This window comes from Zootoca vivipara, chromosome 5, assembly GCF_965207765.1.
Source record: "Zootoca vivipara chromosome 5, rZooViv2.hap1.1, whole genome shotgun sequence".
NCBI lineage: Eukaryota > Metazoa > Chordata > Lepidosauria > Squamata > Lacertidae > Zootoca > Zootoca vivipara.
The window spans coordinates 67,581,946-67,604,562 of NC_142588.1; the positions used below are offsets into that span (position 1 = coordinate 67,581,946).

General features: G+C 39.2%; 1 protein-coding gene across 6 annotated transcripts in view; it reads left to right on the forward strand.

The window, feature by feature from the left end:
• Positions 1-15,657, forward strand: part of ACSL3 (acyl-CoA synthetase long chain family member 3) — a 60,840-nt gene extending 45,183 nt beyond the window's left edge. For all 6 annotated transcript variants that reach the window (XM_088670840.1, XM_088670836.1, XM_088670837.1 and 3 more), the window contains 6 exons: positions 469-641; positions 1,356-1,430; positions 7,283-7,474; positions 8,464-8,578; positions 9,555-9,712; positions 10,468-15,657. In XM_088670840.1, the coding sequence (XP_088526966.1) occupies positions 469-641; positions 1,356-1,430; positions 7,283-7,474; positions 8,464-8,578; positions 9,555-9,712; positions 10,468-10,631 (877 nt within the window). In that variant the 3' untranslated portion in view covers positions 10,632-15,657. The remainder of the gene's footprint in view (positions 1-468; positions 642-1,355; positions 1,431-7,282; positions 7,475-8,463; positions 8,579-9,554; positions 9,713-10,467) is intronic.
• Positions 15,658-22,617: the final 6,960 nt, after the last annotated feature.

A 22,617-nucleotide genomic window follows, 5' to 3' on the forward strand; every position in this document is an offset into this window, starting at 1 on the left:
TATTGCCATTGTTTTCTGAGCCTCTTTGGGCATATGTATGTGGGAAAGCAGGATGCAAATTTAAGTAGTAAGAATAATAAGGTATTTAAAAGGGGAACAAACCCATTTATATTACTCAGTTGCCTAATCTGTATTCCCTCTCATCTGTCTTTGTTTATAATCTTACACACATTTTCTAGGAAGTAATTCCCATTAAAATCAGTGAGACTTTCTTCTCAATAAGCATGCATAGAATTAATCATTTTGCCTTCCATAGAAAAACCATGCTCAAAGCGGCTAACTATAAGAGTAGCTATAAAATTATAAATAATAAGCAAAACACATCAAAAAGTATACAGAATTGAACAATTTCCACATAAATTGTGCCATATATGTTGCAGAACTTGCTATATGCAGTGATTTCCATGTGTTCTTTATTATTGATATTATTTTTATTCAGCAATAAAACCATACTCTTAACCTTTTTAGACTTATTTTCCGGAAAGTCCGGATGCTGCTGGGTGGGAAGATTCGGGTCTTGTTGTGTGGAGGAGCTCCACTTTCTGCAGCAACTCAGAGATTCATGAACATCTGTTTCTGTTGCCCAGTGGGACAGGGCTATGGACTAACAGAATCCTCTGGGGCTGGAACGATAACAGAAGGTAAGTAGCGAGTTTAGGGTGAGGTGCCAATCCAGGTATAGAGATATAGTTGGGTGTTAACAGTAAAGTCATAGTAAAGGTAAAGGGACCCCTGACCATTAGGTCCAGTCGTGACCGACTCTGGGGTTGCGGCGCTCATCTCGCGTTATTGGCCGAGGGAGCTGGCGTACAGCTTTCAGGTCATGTGGCCAGCATGACAAAGCCGCTTCTGGCAAACCAGAGCAGCACACGGAAACACCGTTTACCTTCCCGCTGTAGCAGTACCTATTTATCTACTTGCACTTTGATGTGCTTTTGAACTGTTGGGTTGGCAGGAGCTGGGACCAAGCAACAGGAGCTCACCCCGTTGCGGGGATTCAAACCGCCGACCTGATCGGCAAGCCCTAGGCTCTGTGGTTTAACTCACAGCACCACCTGTGTACTTTACTCCAAAATACTTCTGTAAAGTTGACGTGCATTTTAATATGGAATTTTCTTCTATAATAATGTATTTTTAACTGCAGATTTGTCACTCTTTTAGGTTAACTTGTTTTTACACCTGACTTTTATTGATAATTATTAATGTCTAGTTTAGAGGGATTTGTAATTTAAGTGGTATACAAATTCTATTAAATAAATAAAAAAAGCTGCATGGGGTATTCGAAGAAATACTTAGATGGTTTCTAAGCTGTACTTCTTGAGTTCCTAATGATGTCTTATTTTCCAAAATTTCAGTTTGGGACTATGCCACAGGCAGAGTGGGAGCACCCTTGGTTTGCTGTGAAATCAAGCTCATGAATTGGGTAGAAGGTGGGAAGTTCTTTTGCACTGAAACTTTATTCAATGTGTGATTAATATCCTTTTGTTTGAAGACAGGCTTTGAAATGTTTTGTTTAAATAGAATAATGTGGCAGTCATCCAGTGAGCTCTATTAACATGCTTCCAAAGGCTGGCTTGTGGGTGGTTGGACTAAAAGCAACTCCCTCTGATGTTTCATAATCTACCTATGAAAGCAGAACTAGCCCTAACATCAGAGATCATTTATCAGCTCTCCCATGATGATATTTCCCTCCCATTAGCTTTGAAAACAGCCAGCAGCGCCTGGGATGTGGGTTGGAGATGTAGTCCTGCATTTGATGATCCTTGTCCTTTGACTATTTCCAAGACTTTGAAGCAGCCCACTGAAACTCTTAGGAACAGGTGGAGGGGAGGAAACAGTGATGTCTCGTGAGAGAGAAAATTTCTTCTTGGGAGGACATGTGTTAAGAGCATAGTACAAATGGGGAGGATAAAAAAGGAAAGAGGGAAAAATATAATGGAGATGAATAAACAAATAAGAGAGAAAGAAAAAGACGTGATAAAAAAACCCAAGTAATGAAGATTTAAGACAACATATTAAAAGACTACAAACTCACTTATCTGATATAATAAATAATGAAGTTAAAAATAAAATTCTGTGGACAAAACAAAGGTATTTTGAACAAGCCAATAAACCCGGGAGAATGTTAGCGTGGTTAAATAAAGAAAAACAAATTGAAAGAAACAATAAAAAAAATTGTGGAGGAGGGTAAAGAAATTACGGAAGCACAACAAATTAAAGAAAGTTTCATAAATTATTATAAAAGATTATATAAAGAAGAAAGGAAAGAGGAGAAGGAAATTCAAAATTATCTGACAAAAAATAACTTGCCAGAAATTAACGAAATACAATACCAACATCTTAATGCGGAAATTGAAGAAGAGGAAATAAGAAAAGTAATAAGGAAAATGAAAGAAGGGAAGTCGCCAGGGCCTGACGGGATCTCAGTCAAATATTATAAAATATTAGAAGATTTGTTGATACCTAGACTCAAAGTAATAATGAATGAAATACTAGAAAAAGGAGAAACACCAAGGTCCTGGCAGGAAGCCCTAATAACACTGATACCAAAAAGAGACTCTAATATGAACTTAATTAAAAATTATAGGCCAATTTCATTGCTAAACATAGATTATAAAAATTTTACTGGGATTTTGGCGAATCGGATGAAAAATGTATTAAATAGAATAATAGAGAGGGATCAAGCGGGCTTTCTCCCAGGGAGACAAATAAAAGATATTAGAATAATTATAGACCTGATGGAGTATTTAGAGTTAAACCCAAGTAAGGAAACGGCGGTGTTACTAGTAGACGTGGAGAAAACCTTCGACAGCGTCTCTTGGAGCTTTCTATGCTGTACATGTGAGAGTTTAAATCTTGGACAAAGATTTTTAAATGGAATAAAGGCGATTTACAGGGAACAGAAAGCAAAACTAATCATAAATAACGAGATTACTGAAGAATTCAATATTGAGAGAGGAACCAGACAGGGTTGTCCCTTGTCTCCCTTGTTATTTATTATGACTCTGGAAACTCTATTGATAACAATAAGAAAGGATACAGAAATCAAAGGCATTAATTTGGGAACCTACCGCTATAAAGTTAAATTGTTCGCAAATGACGTGATTATCATGACTGAAACCCCAGAGGTTGGTATTCAGAAAGCATTAAAGGAGATGGAAAAATTTGGCGATGTATCGGGATTCAAATTGAATAAAGATAAGTCTAAAATGTTGATAAAGAATATGAGAGGAAAAAATAAAGAGGAATTGCCAAGATTAACCGGGATAAATATTGAAAATTATTTAGGAATTCAGATAACCAATAAGAATACAAATTTACTTAAAGACAACTATATTGGGAAATGGAAGGAAGTTAAAAAAAGTTTAGAAAAATTGAAACATCTCAATCTTTCAATATGGGGCAAGGTCTCTATGATTAAAATGATAATTTTACCTAAAATCCTGTTCTTATTTCAAAATATCCCTATTATAATTGGAACCAAACATCTTAAAGATTGGCAAAGAGACCTGGCAGATTTTATTTGGCAGGGGAAAAAAAAGCAAGAATGAAAATGGAATACTTTGCTTTACCCGACCTGAAGAGATATTTCGAGGCAGCCTGTTGGACTTGGATGAAAGACTGGCTCACTTTTAAAAAACCTGATATTTTGGAACTGGAGGGAGTTAATAAATCTGTGGTTGGCATGGGTATTTACTGTACGAGAAAGGGAAGCAACATAAGGAATTTCAAAATCATACAATAAGGAGGGCTCTTTGGGAAGTATGGGAAAGAACGAAAGGGAAAATAATAGATAAAACCCCCTGGTGGACGTCACCGGTGGAGGCAAAGGCCACCCTAAAATGCTATAAAAAAGAAGCATGGCCAATTTATAGAGAAATTACAGAAAATATTAACGGAAGTATTAAATAAAAGGGATATGAAGAACTTAAAGCAAGAGGAATATCCTGGCTTGAATATTTTCAACTAAAAGCAGCATTTGACAAGGACACAAAAACAAGAGGATTTGGTTGTATGACTACAAGATTTGAGGAAAAAATCCTTAATAGTAAAGAAAAAAGCCTTTCGAAAATGTGCAGATTATTAGATGAAACAGAGCAAGAGCATGAAACAAAAAATAAATATATAGAGAAATGGGAACAAGATTTAGGAATTACAATAGAATACAACAAATGGAAAGAGTTTTGGGAAAAACATAAATTTCACGGCATGCTATACCTTGAGGGAGAATTTCATGAAGTTACATTACAGAAGGTATTTAACTCCAGATAGGATAGCAAAAATGAGTAAAAACAGTAATAAATGCTGGAAATACCAGAATGTAACTGGTACTATGTACCATATGTGGTGGTCGTGTCCAAAAATCAGAAAATTCTGGGAAATGATCCATGAAGAAACTCAAAAACTAATAAAAACATCTTTCAGTAAAAGAGCAGAAGCCTACTTGTTAGGAATTTTAGGTAGTCATATACCCCAGGACAAGATAAATATTTACTTATACGCATCAACAGCAGCCAGAATAATAATCGCAAAAGCCTGGAAAGGACCCAATATTCCAACGAAAGGGGAATGGATCAATAAACTTTGTGAATATTTGGAATTTTGGAATTGGCAAAATTAACAGACGATATGACATAAATCGAAAGACAAGATTAAAAACCAGTGAGAATGCCTAAATGAATATTTAAGGAAATCAGGATTAGGAAATAGAACATGGTTATGTCTAGATTAACTGTGCAGGACTTGAAAACAAAAGGAAAATATAGAGTTAAAATCTTTTTTGTGCACAATAATGTAATGGGTGAAAAAAAAGGACAGAATAATGAAGCAATGAATTGTTAAATCTCTGTGTGGAAAGCGGCGGAAGTGCTGCAGGAAATAATGATTTTACGTTATGATTGACTGTTGAATCAGTCCCCCCCCCTAATTAAATGTCTTTCTAATTTTTCTTTGTTCTTTATTTTCTTTTTCTTCTTTTTTTTCTTTTTACCTTTTCTTTTTCTGCCTTTCGTTGACTTCTTTCTGTGTTATAACCTTGACAGATAATAGAGAAGATAATGAAATGATCCGATTTTGAATATCTTGTATTTTTAATGTATGTTTGTATTTTTCTTGTGATATGAATAAAATCTTTTTTTTTTAAAAAAAGAGCATAGTACCCCAAACGCAGGTTCTCCCTGCCACACATTCTTCCCTGCCTTATGTTCCACGGTGAAAAGTTTGAGGTCAAGAGGCAGGTTGCTTGTTTTCCTCCAGCCTCACTGCCAGCTGAATACCACCCATGATGTGGGTTCCATGCCATCTGAGGAAAGAGAGTTCTTAGCTAAAACCCCTCTGCTCAGCTCACCCTTCCTTTAAACCTCCCCCCCCCACAAGGTGCACTTTATCAATTAGCATAAGGTTTGTTTGTGTCTTCCCAACAGACATCTCAAAAAGTAGTAGCCTGTGGAGAGACAGCTTAGTCATTCCACTGATAAAAAAGAACAAACAAAGGGTTAAACACAATCGTTTTTCCCCTGTCTCTAATTACATTTCCTAAGGCTGCAAACTTATGATCTCTTGCTATTCTACACAATATCTTACTGCTGCCTCTTTCCCAGGTGTGAAGTGTTTTAAGTCTCCATAGAATTCCCCTTAAATTGCCCACACATAGCCAGATACTGCTAGTCTTCCCCTATCTGCCATGTGCAGGTTACAGGCACAAGGGGTTTTTGGAGCTCTTATTTCCCGTCTTTCAGACAAGAGAAATGTCAACCTAGGAACATAACAAGAGCCTGCTGGATCAGGCCAATGGCCCATCTACTCCAACACCCTGTTCTCAAGGTGTCCAACCAGCCACACATGCCGAACTCATAAGCAGGACCTGAGCACCACAGGGCTCTTCTCTCCTGTGGTTTCCAGCAGTCACAACTTATGCAAGGCAAATGAGTATGGATGCATTCCATAAGAAATAGGAGTGCTGAATTCATGCTGGAAAGAAATGATACATTGGTTTTCTAGCTGAACATCTTGTGTCAAATTTTAAATAAATCACCTGTCGTATTGTGCACAGAAATGTTGGAATAAATATTCTTAAAAGAAAGCAATATTTTCAGTATATTTGTTCTATTTTCAGCAGTCTGGAGAAATAATCCAAGCACTATATATTTTTGTTTCTCTTTTAAATTATATTATAAAGTCTGCTAGATAAAGAAATATTAACAAAGAGAAACATAAACAAGGATTTGCAATGCTTCAAAATGCTGGATTCACTAAAGTTCAGTGTAACCGGCATTTGATTTGTTTCCCTGTTTACTTTGAGCATCATGATGGAAACTGTGAGTCATTGTTAATGAGATAAATGTAGGCAACTAGGTCTATAAAACTCGCACCCTAACAGCTGTGTGTTAGAGTGGATTGTTTGGATTCAGATGTGGAAGACTTGGGTTCAAAATCTTGTTCTTAGGCATTGCTTTCAGGGCCACTGCACATACTAACCTCTATGTTGAGAAAAGTAATCTGCATATTGGAAGAGCACATGTTTTGCATAATATATGCTTTTCCATTTTGCCAAGTATGTGTGAAGTTATGTTCATTTAAACATAGTCTCTGTCTTTTACATATGATAAAACTTTATGTTTAGAGATCTGAATGAATTTTTATTGTAAGGAGAATTATTCTAAGATTCATTTCAACTTTCTCAATATTCCAGCTGACGAAGAATAGTCGAAACAGGCCTTGTCCTGATTTTTACTGGAATTTACCTTTATTTATCTTCAACATTGGGATTGATTCCCATTTAAACTCCGCATCACATCAATAAAACCTTGTGAAGATTTATTTGAAATCCATCTTGTTCTTTTGGCCAGAGTTCTTGCAATTTATCGTTTATTTCAAGTATGTGTGAAGTGGCATCTCATTTCATCTGTTATCTAAATAAGCTGCACAATCAACTAATTACACCTCTAGACAGCTTTTGAAGTTCAAATTGATTCGCATCCCGTGCTTCCTGAAATTGGCTTGTCTGGGGTCAGGAGACAACCCAGAACAGCACACAAGGGAGGAAAGTGGGATTGTTCTATCTGGCAAGCTGCAATACTTGCGCTGTTAGAACATTCCTTCCTCTGCACCTCCTCAGTGGTTTGGGCATCGTAACATTCTGAGGTATTATTGTATACGGTTTTCAAGTTTATGTTGCCTTGAAACATAGCCTAACATATTTTGGAATGTGGCTACTCTGTATTTTAAAAATATATACATATTTACACATTAACACTCCCACTTCATGGAATTTTTATTGTAGGTGGCTACTTTAACACAGACAAACCATATCCTAGAGGTGAGATTGTTATTGGAGGTCAGAACATAACTATGGGCTACTACAAAAATGAAGAACGAACCCAAAGTGATTTCATGGTGGATGAGAACGGACAGAGGTGGCTCTACACTGGTGACATTGGGGAATTCCAGGCAGATGGTTGTCTAAAAATTATTGGTGAGTTAATCCTGTAATACTTGACTGAGCTAGACTATTGCAATAATACCATTTCATACCATGAACGTGGTTTTTCTATTATTTATATGAGCATGTTCAAGATTTAAATACATGTAGTGGGACTTTATGAAGACACTAAACAAAAGGTTTAATGCAAGATTTTTTTTTTAAGTCTAGCACGTGATTGATCTGTTGAAGGGCTAAGCACATTAGCAGAAGTTAGCCACAGAAATCCAGTCTAGATCATTAAATCTCAGATTTCTCTGAAGAGGGAGTGGTTATGGAATTCTGTTAAGATGGACCTGAAGACCTTCACTTCATTACTGTATTTTAGTTTTTACTATTACAGTGGTACCTCGGTTTATGAACACAATTGGTTCCGGAAGTCTGTTCATAAACTGAAGCGTTCATAAACTGAAGCGAACTTTCCCATTGAAAGTAATGGAAAGTGGATTAATCTGTTCCAGACAGTCCGCGGAGTACTTAAACTGAAGCGTTCATAAACTGAAGCGAACTTTCCCATTGAAAGTAATGGAAAGTGGATTAATCCGTTCCAGATGGGTCCGCGGAGTACTTAAACTGTAATTGGTTCCGGAAGTCTGTTCATAAACTGAAGCGTTCATAAACTGAAGCGAACTTTCCCATTAAAAGTAATGGAAAGTGAATTAATCCGTTCCAGATGGGTCCGCAGCGTTCATAAACCGAAAATTCATAAACCAAGGTGTTCATAAACCGAGGTTCCACTGTATATTGATGATTAGGCTTTTGGTGTTAGGAAATGGATATCTTAAATGGTTTCATATTGTATAGGATTTGGATGGTTTTGTATATCTTTGTGAGCTGCTTTGTGGAGCAGAATAGAAATCCGTTAAGTAAATAAAAATAAAATAAACTGCACGTCTGCAGTGAATCTCCTCCTGTAAACCTGTGTTTAATGTATTCTGAACTTTTAATGAATATCACATTCATTTTATTTCCCCTTTTTATAGATCGGAAAAAAGACCTTGTAAAACTTCAAGCGGGAGAATATGTGTCTCTTGGTAAAGTTGAAGCTGCTTTGAAGAATCTTCCACTGATAGATAATATTTGTGTATATGCGAGCAGGTAAGACAGCCCATGTAATCTTGTGTTTGTGCTAGAGCAATATATGCATCTAGAAACTTTTATATGCTTTTGGCTGAAAAGTGATCACATGCCCTTTTGAATTTGCATAGACTTGATAGGAGAATAAATTCTTTCTGATCCATTCATCACCAGGTGGTGAATCAATGCAAAGAAGAAGAAAAATTAAAGCTAGCTATGAGTTACTGTCCAAAAACATCCCTATTTACTTGTCTTTGACGGTAACTGCTAAGATTTCTTTGTCCCAAGACCAACTGCTGAATTGGTTCACAGAACTCCCATAAGCTCAGATCATGGCTACATGTTACAGCTGTTCACACCGGAAGCAGATACTGGAATCCTTAAGCTCTCCTTCCCACATCTTGTCCTAGAGAAATGGAGTGTCTTCAAGCCCAGGCTCACCCATTGCCTTTCCCTGATCCCCTAGGAAGGAGGAAGAGTACCAAGCAAATAAAAAGAGTAGGAAATAGCTTTTTGCCTGACAGAGGTGTTTTGTTTTTGTTCATTTTAATCTAGTGTGTGCTGTGGAAAGTGCAGTTGCAAATCTTCATTGTTCCCCATCAACTCCTAGTGACATATAACAAACAAGATTTAACTAATCAGTAAGATTTAACAATTGTCTCCTTGTCTGAAAAAAAGTATTCCCTGCTCCTTCAGTTTCCCAGGGGCTCTATTGCTGAGGGTCTTTAAAGGTTTGTTCCTATAACGTCAAACTATGGTTTTGATATTATGTCTGAGCAAGTCTGGTATGATGGTTTTACAGTGTAAACTTGCCATGGGGTGCACACTGCAATAGTAACTCTTTGGCAAAAGTAACATGTGCTCCACTCTATACTTGGGCATAAGTTTAGGAAAAATCTGATCCATGTATAGTAAAAATATTGAAAGTTGCATAAAGCCAAGAAGAAACATAAACATCAATCTGAAATGGTGTGTATCTCTCTCTCTCTCTCTCTAGTTTCCAATCTTACGTCATTGGATTTGTTGTGCCAAACCATAAAGAACTTAAAGAGTTAGCACGAAAGAAAGGATTTAAAGGAACCGTGGAGGAGATATGTAACAGTCCTGAAATTGAAAAAGAAGCACAGAAGATTATAACTGAAGCGGCTCACATAGGTAAGCAAAGTTGCAAAGTACTTGTTGTAAAAAAAGAAAAAAGATGCTGAATTTACTGCATGGAACTAAATGTTAAAAATGCAGAACAACCGTTAATTAAAGAAAGGTATCAGAAAAGTGATAGGATCTCCTTGAAAATATTAGATTCATTTTCATCACCACTAGTTGTTGAGGAATTGCTTAAAAAACAAGAAAAAATTAGAGAAGAGCCCTAAGAAGCTTCATCTGCTTTCCCACATCCTGTGTTTCCCACACTAGCCAACCAAATGCTTCCAGGAAGTCCACAACCAAGGCATTAAGGCAACAGCTCTTCCCTGCTGTTGCTGTTCATATTCCCCATTCACATACTCTTCTTCCAGGAATGTGACTAATCTCCTGTTGAAGACATCTAAGCTCATGTCCCTCACCACATCTCATTGCATGGGATTCCACAAATTAATGATTCATTGTGTAAAGTACCTCATTTGTCTGCCTTGAATTTGCTGCCAATTTCTTTTATTGGATGACACCAATTTTAGTACTGTATTGTCAAAGCGGGAAGAACTTGCTTTCTGCACCCCATACCTATTTTTTAAAAAACCTCTGTGATTCCCATTCTTCTAAGCTAAACGTCCAAAATGTTTTAGCCTTTCCTCAGATGCTGCAGTTCCTTGATCGTTTTGGTTGACCTTTTTCTGCACCTTTCCCCGCTCTGTGCTGTCCCCCTTTAAATACAGTGTATAATTTGATCTTTTTTTATTTTTCTGCTATTGTAGCTAATTTGGAGAAATTTGAAATCCCACTCAAAATTCGTTTGAGTCCTGAACCTTGGACCCCAGAGACGGGCTTGGTGACAGATGCCTTCAAACTAAAACGGAAAGAGCTTACTGCACACTACCAGGAAGATATTAATCGAATGTATGGAACAACAATAAAATAATGGTTTTTTTCTTGCACCACTTTGCTATGGTGAGCTCAGATCAAATAGGAAATACTTGAATCACATGTCTCATCACTTGGGACCAACATTAAAAACATCTTTACTCACTCTCAGCTTATGCTGTTTCTTCTGATAATATCAGCGTCTTTGACTGGCAGGATTAGTAAAATATTAAGGCAGAAAATTGGTGTCTGTCTCCTTTTTCCCTCCCTTAGTTTTTTTTTCTGCTACTTTGTCAGTGAGTGGATTTTCCTAAATGTCCTTATGGGCTAACCTGATTTTGAAGCCTCAAGTTTTTAAACCTGATTTATAAATCCTGTATAATGTTCCATTCATAACTTTTTGAAGTTTGGATATATAGAGGGAGAACTTGGCTATATACAAAATGATTAGTTTGGGGGCCTTTTTTACGTAAATATTTAAATATTAAAGAGGTATCAATGTGAAATTATGTACAATGAAATGACTTATAGGTGAAAATCATTGTTGGCCAGAACACCAGATTATTTGTTGCTGTGCAATTGTTTTGTATAAAATTGCAAGAGAAGTAGTCTGATATTCTGACTTATAAAGTAACAACTGAAGTATGTGCCTGACAATTTCCTCCTACATATATATTTTATTTTTATCTGAAATAAGGAAAAATGGTCATGGCAAAGTGCTGTATATAAGCAGGCCTTCCTGCAAAACAAGGGTGAATGAGGCTTGAGTCATGCAAAGTATGTTCTAACACAGCAGTTGTGACACCTGTGAATAATCTGTTTAACAGACATAGTTCAATTTAGAAAATATATTGAGGCCATTTTATAAAGAAATTGACTTGTTAAAACTAGTGACAACTCAGTTTTAAATGAATTGCATTCTGATTGACAATGTCCTTTGCTAAGATGGGACTTTTATGCGTGTTGATTTTTATCTGCTTTACAATTCAGGCTGCTTCTCTCTCTTTTATTATTATTATTATGTGCATATAAATCAGCAGTTACAGTCCAGTTCAGGTCTAGCTGAAGCCCAAATGTTTTAAGAACACAGTCGATTGTGACATTCTCCTGCACAAGCCTAGCCAAAATGGATTTGAATTTTGTGTGTGTGTGTGTGTGTGTGTGTGTGTAGGGGGTTTGCACAAGATAAATTCATGGTGGATTGTGCCGTTGGAGAACATTTTCAAATGTACTGATGGTTATTTGTTTACTATTGTCTGTCTCAATGTCATGGGTGCTGATGGAAATGTCGTCTTTAATTACCCCGTTGTTGGTACCTTATTCCTGAACGCAAGTTACTTGGGCATATAATTTGCTGGTTTTTGTTTTGTTTCGAAAGAAAATATTCTTCCAGATTAACTGTATTTGAGATTGAGTCACATTTTTTTTGTCATTGTTGTGCCCCAAATCTTCAGTTTGAAAATGTGTTCCTTTGTGTGCTTCATTATAAATACTACCATTGGGCTCCAGTCTACATGCTCTGGTGTGTGCACAGATAACTGTAGAAGCAGAAAAGGACGGACTGCAGAATTGGGGAAAGCAGTGCGCAGGCAGTGCTTTTCCTGACATTGAAGTGGTGGCGCAACCCCTGCTGATTCAGTTCTGTGTGGACATCTGAGGGTTAACTGGAGTTCCAGATTATTATGATGTGTTGAGAAAGTTTTAAGTGCCACGTAAGGTCTCAAATCTGGAAAACCTTTCAATATTTGGTTCATCTACTTACTCCCTTGACAATAGTACAAATATAATTGCTATGGCCAACTTGAGAATATAGAAGATATAGAGTAATTGATATCCAATTGTGACATCCCACAAATGAGATTTCTCCTCTCTCTCCTCTTCCCTACAGCCCTCTTGCCCCCCCCAATTTACTTGGTTGGGTGATCCTCTGAAGCAGGTTGGGGGCTGGGAATGTGGGGAGGGGAAGGGGGGGAAGGCACATCTGCTGGTGCAATGGTTGATCTCTCCCGTACATGAGTAAGTCAAGTGTAGAAGAGGCTTTAATTTGAAAAGGTTTACTTTCTTTTCTATCAAATTACAAAAACAGTGGCCTTGGATCTATATCTTGGTAGTAGGGCATTGGATATTCAGATTTTGGACAGTACAGTCTCTGGCCAGCATTAAGCACTTTAAAACCCATTGATGGAGAATGAAAACTTCTCTCCCACTGAAAACAATGGAGCTTACAAATGCTTAATTTTGGTTGAATCATGCCCATCCTTTACTTGAAAAAAATATGTGGTCACAGTTTCTTAAAAAGCTTTAATTGGGGAGGCAAATTAACTACTGTATTCCATGGGAACTCAATTAATGCATTAGGACTTTGCATTTGGTTTATTCTTTTTATGTTATGGAACAAAATAGGCTGATGGAATTATCTAAATCTGCCTTCCCCAACCTGCTGTTCACCTAATTTTCTGGACTGCGACTCCCATCGTCCCGCAGCCAGCAGGGTCAGCATGGTCCAACAACGCCTGGAGGGCACAAGGTTGGGGCAGCCTGATCTAAGCCAGGATACATGATTCCACAGCTGCAAATGAGTAATTGAAGTTCATTTTTTAAATTTTCAAAATCACTTTGGATATCATTTTAAAAATTACGGTGTTTAAGTTGCCTTGGCAATGAAAACTCATTTGGAGAAAAATAAGGTAGATGGGTGTTAAAAATAATTTATTTCGTCTTAAATTTCTGGATTCGCATTTATCTAGTCCCTCTATTGTGCTTTAAAACGTTTCACACCTTCTTTAATAACAATTTGTGGGAATAGCATTTGTGACACAATCCAGAACTAAATCCATTGTTCTATTGAAATCAATAGACTGATCAGTCCATTGAGTCCAGTTGGTCTGCCCTGAGAATGACAAATGTTAGATACTGCCCTCCGTTTTTTAGAAACATTAGATGACACATTTCTGGTTGTATGGGTTCACCCTTGTCATTAAAACTGATGGATTTTTAAAATCATTGCTAACATATCTCTGAGAATTCTCACAAATTAGTTTTCTGAGCATCGCTGTGCTCCCTTTATTGGAGAAATGTTGTATATGACAGCTATTGTTTGCAGTGAAGATACCAAATGGCCTAACGTAGCTACATGGAATAGCTTATTAATTTCCATTGAATTGTTTTCATGCTGGAGGGTTCTTCATGCTTTGTTAGATTCAGGTACTAAAGCAAAGAACCAAAGTGAAAAGACTATGGGCCATGAATAGTCTTTGATCACCAAAATTAAAAAGCAGGAGTGGGGTTTTGTTTTTGTTTTGGCAGTCTTTTCTATTTTCCTTGTTTGTTCTGCAGCATCTTCTAGGCTGTTGAACTGTGGGCATTCTTTCATCCCTCTGGCTGCAAGCCATTGTGGCTGCTCTGCAGCAGGACCAGAAGTAGAAGTGAGCACAGGCAGTAGGCCTTCCTTAGCAACCAGACTTGGAAACGCAGTTGTGTAGCTTCAGAACCTTAAAAGCCTTGCCGTTTTTTAAAAAGCCATTGCTAGACATTGCATGGCAAATATGTGTAAACATCTTTTTCTAAAAAAGAAAAACGGCTGCAGAGGAAAAGTCCTTCTTGCTTTTTGCCTGCCTCTATCGCCACTTTTCTACCCACAAAGCAAAAAAGATATTTTGAAAAGCAGTTGAGCGAAGCAGTCCTGAATTAAAGAAATGGGCTCGAGCGAGACAGGATTCATCAATTCCTCCCTCTGCTTAAGACTACAGCTCCCATAAGCTGCTTCGCCACATTTTCCAAAATAGTAGGGAGATTGTTATGTAGCTATATGCTACTTTAGCTTTGACCCACAGGCACATTTGGGACCATTCACTTCCTGTCCCAGTGAAAAGAAGTAGTGTTGAAAGATGGATTTCGGCATTAAATGTGATTAAGACTTTATTCACACCTTCCTGCTGCCAAGGGGGATCTACCTTCCCATAGGATTCCGCATTGCTGTGGGATCTGGTGAATAATGTGACCACCTGCATGTGAGTGATCCTGTGGATCTTGCCAGCTTAAAACCACAAAGGTTCAAGCCACAAGAATGTGATTTCCACAGGACTGCAAATGTGGGAAGAGGTCCATAGTCATTCAAGATAGGAACTATGGGGAAATAGAACTGTAAAAGTGCCACATTTTTTTAAAATAAAAAAGTCCAGGGTTTAAAAAATCAATACATTTTGCCCCAGATACTGCATGTATCCTTGAACAAGGAAAAGCAAAGCTTCATGTGGAAATGAATGTAAAATAAATTGCCCAAGCATTGCTTCCTGTCATTCATTTCATCAGGTCTTGTGATGGAGCCCCATGCAAACTCCGTAGAAAAGAATAAAGCAGCAGTGATTGTACCCTTTTATGTCAGGAAACACTTTTTATGTAGTTTTACTGATGCTGCTGCTAATGCAGTTTACAATTAATACATCTATTTACCTCAAGGGGAAGCTGTCTTTTTAGCAGTAAAATAATTCGCTGAAGTTAAAGCTAAAAGCAGTGTGCAATTAAAACTCAAAATGAAGCCTACAAGAGTTCTCTGGGCTTTTGCTTTTTAGCAAAGATGAGAAAAATGTATAGAGTTGAAATACAAACTTCCTTGAGCCTATAATGCGTGAGAATTTATGCAGCAAATTCAGCAGAATAGAAGCCTTTAGAAAATAACTGTTAGCTGCAAAAATTCCATAAGCTGGGTTTTCTTTCTTCCTGCTTTAAAACTTCCACTTCACCCATTTGACTAATTTTTTTGAAATTTTTAAAGTAAATGTAATGTGTGTGTTCTTCTGGGCTTGTATGAAAATTGTTTGCATATGTTGTCTTCTAAAGTGGCAAAAGGAGAGAACTGTTTTAAAAGGCTGTACACATATTAGACCAAGCTGAAAACATAAATGGATGACCAGTTGTTTGTTGTACTAATTGGTTATTTAATGTAAATTCATTCATCTTGGTTGTTATTCTGAACTGCCTGAAAATGTGTCTATCATAACTTGAGTTATATTGTGTGAATTATTTATTTGTAATTGGACATTTACACTTCAAAAATAAAATTAAAATTGAGTTTCACAAGTTAATTTGCTTCCTGTTTTGTATTTTTCTAGCGGGTCACCCTGAAGGGCCTTTAACCCTATTCCTTGCTTCATAGAATTCATGACAGTGCAAGCTTATATATTATATGCCTGCTGTATGGGAATAACCCTCAAGTAAGTGCATATACCAGGATTTCTCAACCTTGAGTCCCTAGATGTTGCATGTCAAGACCCCGAAGCCTCCCCTTATGTTGAATGATAACACCTGGACACAGTACAGTGGTACCTCGGTTTATGAACACAATTGGTTCCGGAAGTCTGTTAATAAACTGAAGCGTTCATAAACTGAAGTGAACTTTCCCATTGAAAGTAATGGAAAGTGGATTAATCCGTTCCAGACGGTCCGCGGAGTAACCGTTCATAAACTGAAGCGAACTTTTCCATTGAAAGTAATGGAAAGTGGATTAATCCGTTCCAGACGGGTCCGCGAAGTACTTAAACTGAAGCGTTCATAAACTGAAACATGGGTGTAATTGGTTCCGGAAGTCTGTTCATAAACTGAAGCGTTCATAAACTGAAGCGAACTTTCCCATTAAAAGTAATGGAAAGTGAATTAATCCGTTCCAGATGGGTCCGCGGCGTTCATAAACCGAAAATTCATAAACCAAGGTGTTCATAAACCGAGGTTCCACTGTATATTAGGTTAAATGGGCAAATTTGGGCCACAACTTTATTGGTTACAGAATGTGAGCGGTATTGGCTTAGGCACTGGCATTGAAACGACTATATCTGACTCCTGCCTGCCATGCAGGTAGTCCAGTAAGGGTCAACCACCAATAGGGGGAGCCCTGTTGATGTACATCAACTAAGAGCTCCCCCAGGGTCCCCGATGGGGTTGTGGCATGGCCCTAGCCCCTACCTGGGCTTCGGACAAGATCCACACCCCCGGATCCCTTTAACGGAATACCCTTAAAATGGAGGAGCAGGTGACGGCCACACGTCTCCTCCCCCGAACCAGGTTTTACCAATGCCTAACCGCCAAACCTTACAAAAGTTGTGACGATTGCTACGAGGTAGGCGAAAACCAAATGGCCAGTGCCAATTTGCCAAGTGGAAAAATTCCTACCAGGCCCCCTCAACAGGCGACCAACTGAGGTCCATAGCAAGGCCAATATGTCGAACGCTTGAAGGGTGATACTGTTAAGATCCGTGGAAGCTGGAATGAGAAGGGAGATCCCCTGGCCATGCGGCTGCTTAAAACCACTAAGCCTTGTCCCCGGCCAGCTGGATAGACTGGCTGGGGGCCATGACGTGGCCAGGGTCTCCCCGATGACACTGGGACTTAGCCCAGTCCCCGCTGCTTGCAGGAGGCCACATGACCTGTCCACAACACCACCCCACCTGGAAGTGGAGTGACATTGTTGGACTACCATTCCGATCATCCCTGACTGCTGCTCCTGCTGGCTATGGATGATGGGAGTTGTAGTCCAACAACATCTGAGGACCCAAAGTTGAGAAAGCCTGGAATATATCATTGCAGCCAAACTCAGAATTGGGGATGCCTTCAGTTGGGAGAGGGAGCAGTGTCTGCAACCCAAGACTAAAATGCTTGCTTATTTGATGCCTTTATGACTGACATAATGCGCCAGTGCTCCATGCCCTCTGTTCCTGTGACCTAGTCTGTCTTATGTGAACAGCAGCATCAGCAGTGGAGGGGAGAAACTGTGGTGTGTCTTGAGGCATCCTTATCTTGTATAAGCAGCCAAGGGCCAGAAAAAGTTCACTTTCAAAAGCAGCCCACCGTTCCAAATTCCTGTGAGCAATTGTGCATTTTTTGCATTTTCTTAAATGGCGAAGCGCAGTATTAGGTGGAGTTGTCTTGTGCTGTAGTCTCACAACTCCTTGGACAGTGTTTAGTCCCCTTTGGGTTTCTGGGAACCTAATGGCAAGAAACACAGAATGTGCATATTTCATGTGAAAAAGAAAAAAAATCTGTCTTTGAGAATGTTACATAAATGCCAACACTGAAAATGCTAAACTCTCGAGGGTTTGGGCCCATTGGAAATGGTGCTTATTTCCTTATTCTGATTCCACAGCGCTTTCTGAGGTTTAGTATACACTTCTGGCAGAAGCTGGGGTGCTGTAATTGGACAGGAGTTGTCTGTTTAAGAGCGCGAGTGAACACAGAGTGATTCGTACAAGCGGCTACATCACTCCTAAAATTATTGCTCATTGAGGCTTGACTGAACTAGAAACACTTTCCATTGAACTATAGTGCATTTGAGGTAATACAAAGCTTTCTGCAACATTTAATCCGTGTCTGTTCCTGCATGTCATTGCTTGTTGTAGCAGTTGCCAAATGAGGCACATTAATTGTATTATATTTCATAACTTTTATATACTGCTTGACTGTCAAAAAAAGGAAAAACATTGTAGCAGTTTGTAGGTTCTGTGGGTTTTATGTCAGGCTATATCCATGTCTTCCGTCCCTCTTCTGCCCCAACTGGGCTAACAGGATGACTGGAGCACCTTCTGCTTCGATAAACAATGGATACTGCGGCAGAGGTTTTTAATTTACTTCAAGCTAATGCGTATTTACAGAATATATAGATAGGCTGTGTGAAAGTTACAAACAGCTCTCACTGCAAACACACAGCATAACAGAGAGCCAGAGCTATTCACAACAGCTACAGAGCAATATAGCAATACCACACCCCACTAAATTAGCAGAGTCAGGAAGGCAATTGAGTGAAGGAACAGTTCCCGCCCACTTCTCTCTCTGGAGACTATCTGATTCTCACATTGGGAGGGGTGAAAATGCTAACAGGTTCTACCTCTGCAGCCTCTCCCATAATAACGTGTAGTGGGAGAGATTAATGAGTGGGGTCCTACTTTGGAGTTCTTGAAGGAGCAGAAGCCCCCTGAACTTCAGCAGTTGACCACAATTTTTCAATGAGAGAACCTAACTTGGTTTAGTTAAGGTTGTGCCTTCCATATGTTGTTATCCTAGCAACATGACCCAGCCTAGAGAATCATCTGGGATGATGAGATTCTGGAGGGGCACCACATTGACTACCCCAATCTAACTTCTGGGACTGGTGATTGCAGAACTTGTACATTGTGCTGTTTTAATAGGATTCCTTCCGTCATAAACTGGCAAAGTTCCTCAAATGACCTTGACCCAATCTGACATGATTACTCCCACACTGTCAATACTTCAGGGATTTCATTGCTTTCATCTGTTTGGTTCTTTCCCCTCTCTCACTCTCCTTAAAGAAAAAAGAACCCCCCCCCCAAATATTTCAGCAGTTGTGAGCATAGCTTTCATACAAGCGACGGTGTAAAGTTTATTGTGGGCAGTCAAAGCTGAACTTGCTGTGTGAGGCAAAGGACTAGTGTTATTCTATCTGGACTGGTTATTGTTTCTGGACCCAGCTCAAAAGTTCTGTGTTTCACCTTTGGAATCCTATACTACAGGGACCAGGATATCCAAAATACCTTGTCTCTTACGTGCGCCTATCACTTGGGTCCAACATCTGAGACCCTGCTCCATGTTTCTCTGCCATGGGGGTGGTGGGTGAGCACACATGAGGCAGGGTCTTTTCAGTCTTGGTACTGCAGCCCCTGGAAAGAAGGGTGGCGTTTTTCCCTTTTTCAAAAAGAAAAAGAACAAAAAACAGAAGAACAGCTCTGCCTGTGGCGCATCTTTTGGAATATATATGTATGATAAGAATAATATTGGAGAAAACTGGGTATTGAACCTTGCTTAACCTAAATCATATATCCCAGTTTCCAGCGGCCCTTTAAAGTACGCTTCATGCAGAGTATACGCAGTCATAAACACCACCAAGAGCGTAGGGAATTATCTCCCTTCTATGAAACCCCTTACTAGCTGCACACTTGTAAAAGTATACAGATGAAAATACAAACAATTGGGTTTCTTTAACTGAAAAACAAACTGACTCAAAAGAGACTTTAAACTAAAGATAAATGCTTTCTCTCTTAGCAACTTTATCTACCCACACTCCAACCTTCAATCCATTCCAAACCTCCCACAACCTCCCACATAACTCCCATTAAACTACCCAAGAATTAACAGCAAACTAGCTTTATAACTAAACAACTCTCATACTAAGATTCAACTAAGGAATCTCTTAAACTGAGAGTCTCTCTTACTAAGATTCAACTTGGAATCTCTTAAACTGAGAACAACTGAGAATCAACTAAGTATTCTCCAACTAAGGTACTGATCTCACTGAAAGATACAGTTCTCCTAAGAGATACATTCAACTGAGAGAGTGATCTACTACCGGTAAGAGATGAATCAAACTGAAAGATCTAACTAAGAGAGACAGAAGGCTTTCTGGCAGAGCCTTATATACAAGGAGCAGAGCCCACGCCTGTGAGCAATTAACAGAAATCACCGGCACCTGTTTCTCTTAAACAGACAGCATTTACATTAGACCGGCTCTAAAGTAACTTGACTATTCAAAAAATCCAACAGCATCTAGTACAGTATTCTGTTCTCATAGTGGCCCATCACTTGTGGAAACCTGCAAGCAACAGTACAGTCTCTCCCAACTTGTATTCAGAGGCACACAGCCTCTGAGAGTGAGCATAGCTACTGTGGCTAGTAGCCATTGCACACACACACACACACACACACACACACACACACACACACAAACACAGCATTGGCACTTGCTTTTCCCATATAAAAAATAACATAGTATATTGGATAATCAATATTACAAAAAAACAACTAAAAATGAAGCAGATCTAAACTCAACTTGTTAAAAGTCCTATGTTTATGTGCATGCTTCAAAGGGTTTGCTATTTGAAATTCGCTGCACTTAAGCACAAATAAAACAACAAAACCAATATGTTTTGGAACTGTCCTTCATACTAAGTTACATCTCACAGGCTCATATGCTTTCCAGATGTAGAATATGAACCCTGCCTGGTTCCATCTGCTGGTTAGACCCAGCCTGGCTTCTCAAATGCATGAAGCTTGCCAAAAGAGTTTTCCATGATGATAGCCCATGTCACTGCTGGAACTAGAACACTCTGTAGTTGTGAGCATCAATACTAGCTGTTTCTCCAAAACACAAGCCAGCTGCTGCAGAAAAGACTCCTCTCAATAACTAGCTCGATGTCCAGTAGACCAGAGAACAAAACTCTTGCTGTATATAAAGCAAAATCAGATTTCCCAGGGAGAAAGAAGAGATGTTTTATTAGAGGAAGTGATCAATAAAGAAATCATCATGAGCTTGGACTGTTGATAAAGATTTCCCAGGGTAATAAACACAGTATCTCAGCGGCTTAAGCCAGTGGTTCCCAACAGGTGGTCCGCGGACCCCCAGGGGTCCGCAAGCTATGCCAGAGGGGTCCGCAAGATGCTATTAGAATAAAAAATATATTAAATATATTTTGTATGATAACAGATTTTTTGTTTTGGCCGCTTCCTGCATGAGCAGAGTCTAGCGCAAAACTAGAATTAGATAGAGGCAGTAGTTCTGCTGTATGCCATTAGGTGGCGCTTTACAAACACTACTGTTTTGCAAAGAGGTAGCGCGCGCATTCTACTAACGCTCACCTCCCCAAGATGCTTTGCGTGCGTCGGCTTCATTTGTGCGCTACTGCGCAGGTACCCTGTCTTCTCCATTCCCCTCCCTCCTCCCTGGCGCGCGCTGCCTCTTTGCAAAACAGTAGTGTTTGTAAACAAAGCGTTGTTTATCACGGAAGCTACAGTTCGCGTAGTTAAAAATGGACCGTTGGTTAAAAAGTGGTTCATCGCATTAAGAACTGAAAATTAAAACTAACTGTATGCTGATGGAGTACTCTATTGTAACTGTAAAAAACGTATAAATATAAAATATAAAAAGACTCTTAATTTGGCTCTCACTTTTTAATTTTAGGATTAGGAATTAATGGGGGTCCTTGTCACAATAGCGGCTCGATGAGAGGTCCTCGAGAAAATTTTGTTGGGAACCCCTGGCTTAAGCACATCATTTGGGCTAGTTTCTTGTAATACCTTTTCATGAGCATCTCAAACAGTAGATGCTTATATGTCTCAAGCCACAATCTCCCTGTCATTGTGGCTACTTGAGCTTCCAGGGATGAAGGCGGTTCAAGGATAAGGATGGGGAATATCTGTCTATTTTGGTTCATTTCCATTTTTCATTTGTCCACACTTCAGTTTTCCACATTTCCACATCAGTTTGCCCTCATGAAAATTCATCAGCACCACACCCTAATCAACTAATATACACTTTTTTGGTATACAATTTTACCTAATAAACCTATCTTTGCAAAGCAATTTTCTGCAATAAAAAGGTGGTGTTTGTCATTTTCACAAATATATGTATTTGTATTCACTCTTTAGTATGTGTATTTTTTTTAAAAAAATACATTTTATTATATTGCAAAGTTTGGAGAAATGCAAATTTCAAAGGATGGCTGTGTTTCAGTCTGTGTATTGTTCTGGAAATTATAAATTAAGTAAGTTCACCTGTAATATTCAGAGAACACCCCAATCTGCATAATTAAGGAACTACATAAGCTGGTCCAAGGCAACAAGCATTGGAGAAATGGCAATCTCACTGACATTGACATTATAGAACAGGGGTCCCCAGACTTACCCGCCTTCGGGCCGGTGCCCGCCGCGCCAATCGCGCGGCGGGCCGGAGGGTGGGGGAGTGCGCGCCAGTGCGCACGTGCACACCTATTTACTGGCGCGGTGGCGCGCTTCCAGGCCGGAAAAAACGCCGACAATTGTTTGTGTGCATGTGTATGGGCCTCCCCCAACCCGGAAGTGCACCTCCCCCAACCCGGAAGTGCACCGGAAATGACCTCTTCTGGGTCGGGAGAGGCCCATACGCATGCGCAGAAACGATTTTCGGCGATTTTTTTCAGATCTGGAAGCGCGCCGCCGCGCAACGTGCCGCAAGAGCGGGCGGCGGGGGTCGTCGCGGGCCGGATTGGGAGGCCAATTGGGCCGCATCC